Source organism: Bufo bufo, chromosome 3 (assembly GCF_905171765.1).
Source record: "Bufo bufo chromosome 3, aBufBuf1.1, whole genome shotgun sequence".
Lineage (NCBI taxonomy): Eukaryota > Metazoa > Chordata > Amphibia > Anura > Bufonidae > Bufo > Bufo bufo.
Genome location: NC_053391.1, coordinates 380,552,503 through 380,565,057, shown reverse-complemented (window position 1 = coordinate 380,565,057; position 12,555 = coordinate 380,552,503). Strand labels below are relative to the sequence as shown.

The window sequence follows — 12,555 nt, the reverse complement described above, 5'->3', positions numbered from 1 at the left end:
TGTGGTACAGAGGATCAAGGTCTACACCTGTGAATGTGTACACGGGGATAGGAAAGCTGTCAGCCTTAGGCCTCCTGCACACGAACGTGTGCTTCCCGTTGCCGTATTGCGGACCTCATTTGTGGATCCGCAATACACGGACGCCGTTCTGTGGCCATTCCGCATCACGATGCCGACCCATTCACTTCAATGGGTCCGGAAATCCGGAGATGCGTAATGGAAGCAAGGAACGGAACCCTAGGGGAGCACTACAGAGTGCTTCCGTGGGGTTTCGTCCAGTACTTCCGTTCCGTAAAAAGATAGGATATGTTCTATCTTTTTGCGGAACGGCCGGATCAAGGACCCATTAAAGTGAATGGGTCCGCGATCCGCTGCGGCTGCCCCACGGACGGCGTTAGTGCATTGTGGGCCGCAGCACAACCACGGGGCGCACATGTTCGTGTGCAGGAGGCCTTAGAGCTCATGCACACGACCGAATGTATTTTGCTGTCCGCAGAAAAAACGGATCTGCAAATAATATGGATGGCATCCATGTGCATTCTGTATTTTTCGGAACGGAACAGCTGTCCCCTAATAGAACAGTACTATCCTTGTCCGTAATACGGACAATAATAGGACGTGTTATATTTTTTTGCGGAACTGGCATATGGAAATAGAATGCACATGGAGTAACTTCCATTTTTTTTGCGGACCCATTTATATACGGTCCACAAAAAACAAAATAAAAGACATTCATGTGCATGAGCCCTTAGGGTGCCTTCACACACTGCGTATTTGGTTGCAGAATTTTCCGCGACTAAAGATCAGTTCCATTTACATGAATGGGGCAGCAAGCACATTGATTTCTGCAACCCCCATTCAAGTGGATGGAGCCGATTTTCAGTCACAGAAGATTCTGCAACAAAATCTGCACTGTCTAACGGCACCGTTAAGGTGGATTTAAATAGGGCGATATTCGGGCAAATTGTCGGGAACAAACGTTAATGTGTACACTTGTTCGCAACAATCTACCTGTCTAAAGAGGGTCACCCAATGAGTGAAACTGTTGTTAGTGCTTGCAAATAACTTGTTTCTGGGCAACAGATTGTGCCGTCTATACCGTGATCTGCTGCCAAAAAACAATGCAGCTGTATCAGGACGAGCGATCACTATAGGGTTTATTCGTGTTCATACTGTGGAGGTGATCACTGAATGTAAATACAGCGTTTCACCTCCACTTAACGAGCAGCCAGCTAAACAAGGATTGCTTCCTTCCCGACAAGGGGCTTCTAGTCCCCTGTGTCAACAGTATATGAGTTATTAGGGTGGAAGAAACACACAAGACAGACATGAGTGCACATTTCAGGTGTATATTTTATTTCAAAGGTTAATGCATATTTAAAATTATTTACAATCACTGACAATATTGTTTTATTAAACACTCATTTCGAAAAGGCAAAAAAATAAATCTGAATGTACTTTTTAAACACAATGCACACAGGAGGACAAGTTACCAATTTATGATGGAACCTCAACAGACCATAGAGATAGCACAAAAAAAAAAAAACAACCTGTGATGACAGCACCAATAAATTCCCAATGCCGCCTACAATGATCCTGCCTATTCCTATCTGGGATCACCTTTCTTTAAGGTGACTTATGTGGTAGACATTGGTACAGCTCATTGGCTACAATACTAGTAAATGTGATTTCTACGTCTGTAAAAGCAGCATTCACTTCAACATTTCTCCTGGTTTAGGTATGATCTGTACATCCCATCAGGGAGAAGTAGAAAAATAAAGCCACACCTTTGTCAATGATGGATATTCTTTTTGTAAAGATGTGCAAAATCTATGTAGACCACCAAACCATGTGAATGTAGAAAAAAAAAAATCCAAAATTTACTATCAGTTCTGCATAGTTTTCTTTTGTTGAGAGGCCATGCCCCCTATTACAGTGCTATATTCCGACTACACACTGCCCCAATCCATATTATGGCTGCAGATACGTGATATCTAGATCCCTCTGTTGTACACACTGTGCCTGCACTAGTTTTGGTGATGCAGTGTGTTAATACACAGGAGGCAAAATGGCGTCGCTGGTCATGCTCCTCCATCAGATTAGGGCCAGAAGATATGCCAGTCATAACAAGGGTGTAGGTACTCAACGAACGAAAACGGTGCATTAGTTAACATTTTCCTAAAGTGACCAACCTCTAACCAACGATGTCCACCACACTGCAGACGAGCCACTTACGCACTATCTACATTACTGTTGTGACCTCAAAAGTCTCCTGAATCGAGTTACTCAATAGCAAACTGCCTCAAGAATATCCTATTGAAGAGTATTAACTCTTCATCCAAAAGTACTTAAAATACAAGGTTTCATGGAATAAATAAGGTGCAGAGGATGGGTATCTACAACTGCTGGTATTCTGGAATAATGGGTTACAAAGTCTGCTTTTGAGCATTTGATGAAGGACCCGACAATATATCTGTAAAGTTAAGGCATGGAATTATAAGGTCTGTGTATGGTAAAATCTATATGCAGCAAAGGTCAGCATAGAACCCAGCCATTCCCCTGCAGCTCATCTACTTGATCCCATACATCATCTCTGCCTGTTATACAAGATGGACCTACCTCGGCTTCACAGGGAAAATGCTCCAGAGGGGCGGCTATAACATTTGCAGAAGTAATGAACACTGTAAGAACTACTGGCTTGTAATGTAACAAACTCATCTGATGGGCCCATATTCGTACTGAAGAAAAGCCTTGTACATTTAAGGCACATTTTAATGAATTACCTGTGATTTATTTTGTAGGCTGGGGGCTAGAGAACATAGAACATAGGAGGTTCTCTCTCTACGTCCAAGCCACAAATAGTTTCCAGTTCATCTAGATGAACTGGTATCCTCAAGGCTTTGTATTTAACCATTATCAAAGCTTCACATAAAGTAAGAATTGTATAACTATTAGTGAAATTAGCTTAACTAGCAAAAGTCAAAATACAACAGATGCTTCAATGTAGAATATATTGCAGCTCATCCACTAATAACCGACAAATACAAGAAAGCAGCCACATGATATGAGAAGTGAGCAGTATATAAAACGGTCTTCGATGTTAACCATGATTATGCTCCTGCTTGTACCTCAAGAGAAAAGGCAAGCACAAAAAAAGAAAAAGATTTGATTTCCTGAACGGCATATCCTTTGACAATAAAGGCTACAAAGTCCATTTCACACTGACTGACCATGGATATCTTACTGGTTTGGACAGTTTATTGACTGGTACTGTTCAAAACATAATTGGAGAGAATTATATTTGGAATAGTACTACACCTTTGTCGCTGCATCTCTTAAAAACGAATCTAAAAGATAAAGTCTAACAGATTAATCTGAACGGGCTCATGCAGATCTCCAACAGTAGCTCTAGACAGTCCTCTTATTGCAGGCCTTGCGTGCTTTAACTCCAGACATCTTGGGAGTAACGGCCCTTGGTCATTAGCTTCTTGATGTAATCTACTGCCTGACTGTGATCCATCTTGCCATACTCTTCAACAATGTCATAGAAAGTGTTATGCACGTCACGAGCCATATTGCGGGCATCACTGTAAGAAGGAAATAAAACCAATGAATAAAAGGTGACCAATGACCTCACAGGACTGCAGGGTATTAATGAGCAATGGCCGAGAATGTGCACAATGTGAGGGTGCAGATTGGGGCCTGAATGATATATACAGGAGTTGTAACCTCCCTTATTCTCATACAAATGTAAAGAGGAACGGAGGTTTCCATTCACTGTGCTGCCACAAACAGATTGCACGGTTCAATGGGTTGGTTTAATTATAGGTTTAAAAACTGTGAAACATGGTTTCGCCCCAAATATGCCCCCTAAAAAAATAAAACCCAATTATGTTTAGCCCCAAATTCTACTAATTCAGGGAAAAAAAAGTTCTCTTGAAGCTACATCAACTCTAAAAAGAAGTTCTGGCTCTAGGAATGTGGTGATGAAAACATTTTTACTGTGAAAACGTAGTGAAATTACTACATACGGTACATTATATAGAACTATACATTTCTGGTACTGGTGTAAATGTAACAACCCGCAGAATAATGTTACAATGTTATTTATACTGTACGAATGGCATAAAAAAAATTATTCAATGGATGATTTATTCTTTTATTGGTATTCCTTTCTTGCCTCCAAAAAATTAACAAAAGTGAATCAATTGTTTGGAATCACCAAAGATGGTACCATTGAAAAATCTAACTCTCTCTGTAGAAAAACAAGCCCCCATGAACCGACCCAGACAAACATAATGAGATAAATGGGCTGTCCGCTTTATTTATATTGATGACACCTAAGCTGTCCCATTCCCTATGAAGGAGCTATCCTTCAGAAGTGAATGGGACAGCTTCTTGTAGTTACACCTGCTCAGCACTGCGGTTGCGGCGGGCGACCAGGTAAAGAATGAGGAGAAGGCAGCGCTTGAATGGAGGGCAGGCTCCTCTTCAAACAGCTGATCGATAGCTGAGTATAGGTCATCAATATAAATAAAGCGGACAACCCCTTGAAGGCTCTAGGAACAAAAAAAATTTCCTATGAAAAAGGTTGTAACTGAGCAAAAGTAAAATGCTAACAAAACTACACATATCTGGTACTGCCATAGACAACCTGTTAAAATGTTGTTTACAACATACAATGAACACTGTAAAAAAGAAAATCCTCTATCCATCCATCCTTGGCTAAGCGTGCATGTGTTCTCAACAGGGAGAGGGGAGATAGCTGCTCCCAGAATCCTCTGCTTATACCTCCAAGAACAAAAGGATCAGACATGTTGAAACCCAACAGCCCAATTCTCAAATCCCTGACATCTCTGGCTAGGTAGGCTGTCTAGTGGTGCATTGAGCCCCAGGATGACTATGCAGACAACTTTCAATTACAATAATGTGATGAAATGAAACATATCACCATGTGTGTTCCAACATGTGTAAGGACATATCAGACATTAAAATGGAAAAAAAACTTCACTTCAGTGGGAAACCTGTGTATGACAACACAGACACTCGCTTGTGGGATATATAGGAATCATCTCCTACCAAATGTAACCACACAGCACCAGAAAATGGACATGGAAGCAACAGTTCTTCTCTGACTTCCATACGGAATGAAGACGTAGGCATAAGAAACTTACCCGCACACATAGATGTGACCGTTTTCCTCATTTATCAGCTTCCAGATATTTTCCTTGTTTTTCTTCAGAAGATGCTGAACATAAACCTGTAAGATGAGAAATGGATCTATCAAATCCTTTAATTATACAGGCTATACCTGGATTCACCCAATCATGACCTACTAATGTAACAAAGTAAGATAAAACATTTTGAGATCAGCAATACTGAAAATTGATTGATGTCCAAATAAAGAGGCTCCCACATTCATTACTACTGAGGTCATGGTCACTGAAATTACACCAAATGCGTTGCTCAGGATGGACAGATTGTGTGCTGGTTTTGGAAGAAAGCAGCCACGTTCTAATTCTGAGCAACCTCTTTAAACGTGTCTTCCAAGAAGTCTCTGAAGTACCACCAGACTGGAAAATAATGACCTGTGTGAGCCCCTTCTCTCGGAAATTCTGCTATGGTCCCGCCCTACTCTACAGTTTTGTTTCCCACACTATGCGGCAGATTCATGATTGTTTTTATGCTACTTTATGGCATAAAAAAAGTTGCAAAATTATTTTTTAAACTGGCAAGAAAAGTGAGTGGAGCTTAGCAGGAGGAGGTTGCCACCTCACAACCTGACAGATTTACTATACATTTAAGCCAAACACTGTCATAAGTTATTGTTATACTCTATGGCCACTCATAGATGGCGTATATTTGATTTTCTGGTGCCAGAAAAAGCAGCAACTTTATTAAAAGGGCATCTGTCAGCAGATTTGTATCTATGACACTGGCTGACCTGTTACATGTGTACTTGTCAGCTGAAGGTATCTGTGTTGGTCCCGTGTTCGTATGTGCCCATATTGGTGAAAAAAAGATGTTTTAATATATGCAAATGAGCCTCTAGGAGCAATGGGGGTGTTACCGTTACACCTAAAGGATCTGCTCTCTCTGCAACTGCGGCTCCCTCTGCACTTTGACTTGAGGAGGAGTCAATGCCAGGTGTGATGACTAGGGATGAGCGAATCGACTTCAAATGAAACATCTGAAGTTGATTCGCACAATACCTCGTTCCAATACTGTATGGAGCAGGAGCTCCAGACAGTATTATTATGTATTGGCTCAGATGAGCAAAAGTTATTGCCTCACGAAGTCTCGAGAAACTTCGGGTAATAACTTCATAAATTAATTTGTACTGTAAAAAAAAAAAAAAAAACATTTCCCGAATTCGGTAAGATTACTTAACCTGGCATACGGCTGTAGGAATTGTCAATGTGTCCCCTATTGATAATAAATTATCTTCCAGGAATAGGAGGACAGTACAGGATGTTCTGTGTCCAAATAAAGGTCCAACTACAACAGTTATTTATTACCTTTTCTTTCTGGTCCCGGGAGAAGGCAACATGCAGCTGGGTGAGGACGCCATCTTTATGAAATTTAGCAAGTTCTTCCTTGTACAGATAATCTTCATGTTCATGCCGGCAGCCGTAATACAGGACAGTTTCTCCAACCTCCTTACCTATAAAAGGTCACACAATCTCTTATGGTTCACAAAATCGTAAGCCAACTACAGAGACTGTATAAAAGGTACATTTACGCTGAGCACTTTTCGACTGGAAATTTCTGCAAATGTTCAATTCATCTATATGGGGTTTGCAGAGGCCTGTGCACCTGCTGCAGAAATATCCTCATTCAGATGAAGGAAACAGATTTTTGGTTGCAGAAATGTCTGTAACAAATTTGCAGCATGCTTAACCCTTTCACTGCCAGGGCATTTACACTAGTCCTCACGTTAAGTTGCATCACAAACTGACAAATGTCCACGGGGTCAGTGTATGTGTAACTGCTTATTCTCTAAATTCTTTGGTAGAACTAAAAAGACTCCCCTCCCAAGTGTCACTGAGGGAACATATACTGCCAGACTGGTAAAGTTCCTGTATCCCACACCCCCGGGGTCACTGGAGGCTGCACAGAGGAAGTGTGGACAGGGCCAGACGGTGATCTTTGTTCCCGATGTCATTAGCAGCTTCCGCCGAACACCCCTTACTTACACACACAACCAGGGAGTAAAAGTTTTCATGCTGCTTCCTCACTTTAAATGAGTGCTACATCTTCAATATTGCATCTAGAATTCTAAGTTTCTGGGCTTTAATATAATACAAAAATCCAGTCCTAGTAGTCTTGCTGTGGGGAAATTTGAGAGTAATGCTCTTTGCAATGAAAGGGTTAAAAGGGTATTGTGTTAAATTAGTATTTAGGCTACTAATTACTGTCAGTTTTTCATGGACATTTTTCAACCATTTGTGCATCCATTTTCTGGCCTTCTGGCTGTTTTGGATCGGTTTTTCATACATAAAATAGATACATTTCATTGACTTTTTTCTTATTTAAATCCCAACTCCTGCAGTACACATAATGTACTCCAGCAGTAATAATGCCCCCCATAGTGGACCCCAGCTGTAATAAGGTCATCTACAGTGGCCCCCAGCAGTGCTAATGTCCCCCACAATGATCCTCAGCTGCAATGTTTGTTTCTAGCAGAAGACGCTCAGAGTCAGTCACTCCTCTCTTGATTCTGAAGGACCTGCACTCGAGCGTGATGACATCACCGTGCGCTCCCAGCATGATTGAGTGTTGACATCATCACACCCGAGCGCAGGTCTTTTGGCAGGTCCCTCAGAATCGAGAGAAGAGACGACCTCTGTGTGTGCAAGTGGATGAGGTTTGAGATGAGGACAGCCATGTGAATAGCCCCATAGACTGTAATGGTTCTGAATAATTGGCATGTGACATCCGTAAAAAGAAAACGTCTGTCACAAAGCAGTCGTGTCAATGTAGCCTTAGGCCTTATTCACACATGTGGATTTTCACGGACCACGGTCCGTGAAAACCTGTCCTGCCGAGTGCACGGCGTCATTGGTTGCTATGACGCCGTGCGCTTGTGCTGCCGTTGCTGTACTGTGATGCACTTGTATGATCTATACAAGTGTATTACTGTACAGCAGCGGCGGCACAATGTGCATGGCGTCATAGCAACCAATGACACCGTGCGATCGTGCACTCAGCAGGATGGTGGGCTTTATTTTCACGGACAGTGGTCTGTGAAAATCCAGGTATGTGTGAGTGAGGCCTTAACGGATGACAGAAAAGGAACTTTCGTTTCTGTACCAGTCAGACAACTGTCTTGTCAGCATATTCATATACCTTAGATGAGGTCACAAATAAAAAATAAATAAATTAAATAAAAAAAGTATAGCCGTGGCCCACGTTCTAAAAATTAAATACTATGGAACACTGCATCTAGATTGAGACCATCCCTCACCTTGCTGCTTCAGCCATTCTCGCTCTTGGATGAATCCCACAAATGGGGCAATACCAGTGCCAGGCCCAATCATGATAACTGGCGTGGTGGGTTTGAATGGAAGTCGGAACTGAGATTTGCGGACGTACATGGGCACAGACGATTTGTGCCCATTGTCAGTTGGCTGTTTGTTTCTGAGCCAGTTTGTGGTGACACCTTTGTTGAATCGTCCAGTCTTGGTTTCATATTCTACTACAACTGCGCAAATGTGTATGGAATGGGAATGGACCTATAACACAATGCAAAGGGGGAAACGTTGATCAATACAAAAAATAACAATAATACTAATACAATATTGATGCTCAACCAATAAGTCCTATAAATAAAGCTTCATATTTAAAACATTTATTAAAAACCTGATTAACATTTATGAATAAGTTCCATTTTTACCCACAGATGTTAAAGATTAAGTCTAATCTTACAACTGGCAGCCTAACTCCTTAACGCCTTATATACATGGGGTTATGCACCCGCGGGTGTATGTGGGGGTGGGGGGGGCCTCTGCAGTGACGGGACGCCCCCGTCATTTAACCCCTCAGGTGCTGCGGGGCTCCGATTGGTTGCCATGGCAGCCTAGACGCTTCTGAAGCGATCCAGACCTCGCCTGCCATTGCTTTCTCCATGCTGAGCTATGCACAAGGCAGAGCTCAGAGTGGAGGGAGTGAAAATTCTATTCACCCTAATAGATCTTTATTAGGCTGAATAGGAGAGGGGATCAAAAGATCCCATGTACGAGGCCCCTATGGGGGCTAATAGTGATTAAAAAAAAGTTTTAAATAAGTTTTAAAAAAAAATGCAAAACAACTCCAATTATATTAAAAGTTTGAATCACCCCCTTTCCCAATTTTACATATAAAAATACATAACCAATAATAAAATAAACATAATGGGCATTGCCGCGTCTAAAAACATCTGAACTATTAACATATATTTTTTTTAATTACTGTGCGGTAAACATCGCAACCGATAAAGAGAAAATGAAAAACACACGATTTGCCAAATTTTTTTTGGTCATATTGTCCCCCCCCCCCCCAAAAGAAAAAATAGAAGGGTGACCAAAACGTTGTATATACTACAAAAATGGTTTTAAAAACTAGTTTGTTACGCAAAAACAAGTGCTTATACAGCTCTGTAGACCAAAATATAAAAAAAAGTGAAGGCTGTCAGAATATAGTGATGCAAAGAAAATTTTGATTTTTCTAAAGGTTTTTATTTTTTAAAAGTAGTAAAAAAAAAATAAAATGTTAGAGTTTGGTATAGCCGCAGAATAAGAATGTCAGGTCATTTTTAGTGCATAGTGAACGCTGTGATGTCAAAACCCCAAAAACCTTGGTGGAATTCAGTTTTTTTATTTTTTTTTATTTTGCCACACAAATCCTGTTTTCTAATAAAAGACATGGTAAATTAAATGGTGGCATAAAAAAAAAAAATGCATCTTGTCCTGCCAAAAATAAGCCCTCATATAGCTATGTGAACGGACAAATCAAGTTATGGCTTTTGGAACATGGAGGAAAAATCTAAAATTTTTAAATGAAAATAGGCCCGGTCTTTAAGGGGTTTCCTGACATTAGAAGATTGATGGCCTATCCTCAGGCTAGACCATCAATATCTGATATGTACGGGTCTGGCTTCTGGCACTGATCAGCTGTTGGCCGCAGCAGTTGTGCGAGTGCTGCAGCCTCTTCAAGGTTTACCCCAGTCCGTCTACCTGCACCAGTCTACTTAGTGGCGGTGCAGGGTATTGCACCTCGGTTTCACTTACAAAGTTGTAATACCCTGCACCGCCACTACTATATGAATGGTAGATGGACTTAGAAACTATGATTAAGGGCTCATTCAGACGGCCGTATGCTATCCGCAAAAATGCGGATCCGTTTTTTTGCGGATTAGATGCTGACCCATTCACTTCTATGGGGCCCTTTTCTATTCCACAGTTCCGCAAAAAAAATGAAACATGTCCTATACTTGTCCGTGAAAATCAGGACATGGCCCCATTGAAGTCTATGGGTCCGCAAAAATACTGAATGCTATCCGTTTTTTTGCAGATCCGTTTTTTTGCGGATCCGCAAAAAAACGGATAGCATTCAGTATTTTTGCGGACAGCATACGGCCGTCTGAATGAGCCCTAACTCACAGAGATGGACATGAATTGTATTCCTCTGTTTTCAACTCAGGTTTACTGATCTAGTGAGAGAACTGTAATATGCATAACAAATGTACTGAATACATGAAAAAAGGACTGAATACACTAAAATATTCCTAAACCTGGTCCGTATATGCCATAGGGCACCTTCTAACCAGCACTAGTCATTTCCATTGTTCTGCTCTGTTAGAGGAGCAAAACAATGAAAACAGAAGTGCCAGATCCAACACGTAACTGACGTAAACAGACCCCACTGACTATAATGGGGTCCATTCAGAAGGCTGCATACAGGACTTTTTCGTCTGCTCTTTTTAGCAGAATCTGCAACAGAGCCTCTGACCCAGATGTGAACAAGCCCTAATGAGAACCTAGAAAACTAGCTGCTAACAGCAGACATACTTTATGTTCATCCCTCTGGTGTTTACAGAAAAGGAATTATTTCTCTCAAGGCAGCAGGAAAATAGAGGGGTGATTTATTAGGACCGGCGTTTTAGTTTTTAGTAGCCTTGCACTAGCGTTGGGCCTGCCGCAGTTACGTAAAGGCGTCGGCCTCTACAGAACTTCGGCGGATCCTTTGCCACTTCTAAATGTAAGACCGCTTCCTTGCTGTCTTACATTTAGACCATTTACTCCCTAAAACACTTTATTAGACTTGTGTGAGGAGGGAGAAGCCGCAGGTTGCAGCGCAAAGGACCTTTGTGCCAAGATCTGCGCCAGAAATACACCTAATTTAGGCGTATTTCTGTTTAATAAATGATGCCCACAGTGTTTTATGCTCTTCTCAGCTGTCTATCCACCAACCCTGGTGTGCTGCAGGGATTATAAAAGCAGGGACCAAGAAACCCAGGCCTTCACTCCAAAACGGCTAACACTTCTATTACTGTCCGTGAGCTGCCAGCTTGTAATTGATTACCCATCTAACTGCACTGACCCTACATGCCTCTAGGGTTGCATCGAGTACCGCATTATCGATACTTTTGTACTCTAATCAATACGATACCGGGATTTGTCATTTACCGATACTAGGCTGCACTACTGCGCAGCCTAGTATCAGAGAACATGGCGCACGCTGTTCTCAGCACGCTCCATGTTCTCTTCAGCAGCACAGGGGAGAAAGAGAGAGTCTCTCCCTCCCTCCCCACTGTGCCACTGCTGCCACCAATGAGAAGAGAGATGGGAGGAGGAGGAGAGGGGCTGTGGCCACTGCGCCACCAATGAAGATAACTAACCCATTAATTCAAATCTAGGTGGCAGAATTACATACCCGGCACCGACCCTCTTTGACAAGGCGCTGCGATCTGTGGCAATTAACCCCTCAGGTGCCGCATTGGCAGCTTCCGATCGGAGCCCCAGCAGTGAAATCGCGGGACTCTGAGGGGGGCTTGGGCACTAGCAGGAGGCGTGCCTGGGCTCCTTCCTGCAAGAATGACGCCCCTCTGGGCACCTTACTGGCTAATTTGCATACCAAATAAACTGGATTTTCAGAAGATAGAAAACATCTATTGCTGGAGCAAAGGCACATCTGGAAATAAGGTACTAAGTGCTATTAGGCCATGGCTTTACTTCAATAGTGATTATCCTGGTGACAGATTTCCTTTAAGTTTAAATCACCCCCAATTTTACATATAAAATATATAAACAATAAACAAACATATTACATATCACCACATCCGAAAAAGTCGAAACTATTAAAATATATCTCCTATGCGGTGAATGCTGTAACAGAAAAAATAAATATAATAAAAACTGCGCGATTCACCATTTTTTAGTCACCTTGTCCCCCCAAAAAATAGGATAGGACTGTTCTATTATGGGCAGGACGTTCCATAAAATGCGGAATGCGCACGGCTATTATTTTTTCACGTGGTATCGAGTATTGCAATACTTTTCTATGGTATTGAGTATT

The 12,555-nt window shown here is 41.8% G+C and overlaps 1 protein-coding gene and 1 long non-coding RNA gene across 6 annotated transcripts in view; both read right to left on the bottom strand.

The window, feature by feature from the left end:
- Positions 1 to 1,333: 1,333 nt before the first annotated feature.
- Positions 1,334 to 2,815, bottom strand: LOC120995476. Its single transcript, XR_005777600.1, has 2 exons — positions 1,935 to 2,815; positions 1,334 to 1,904 (listed from the first exon to the last, which is right to left on the bottom strand). It is a non-coding gene; the product is annotated as an uncharacterized LOC120995476 (long non-coding RNA).
- A 38-nt stretch (positions 2,816 to 2,853) lies between these two features.
- Positions 2,854 to 12,555, bottom strand: part of LOC120995475 (NADPH--cytochrome P450 reductase) — an 89,160-nt gene continuing 79,458 nt past the window's right edge. For 4 of the 5 annotated variants that reach the window (XM_040424716.1, XM_040424715.1, XM_040424712.1 and 1 more), the window contains exons 13-16: positions 8,468 to 8,735; positions 6,519 to 6,664; positions 5,175 to 5,260; positions 3,443 to 3,587 (exon numbers count right to left, since the gene is read on the bottom strand). In XM_040424716.1, coding sequence (XP_040280650.1) covers positions 3,443 to 3,587; positions 5,175 to 5,260; positions 6,519 to 6,664; positions 8,468 to 8,735 — 645 coding nt within the window. Of the gene's footprint in view, positions 3,588 to 5,174; positions 5,261 to 6,518; positions 6,665 to 8,467; positions 8,736 to 12,555 lie in introns of all 5 variants that reach the window. The other variant, XM_040424711.1, reaches the window with a different exon arrangement.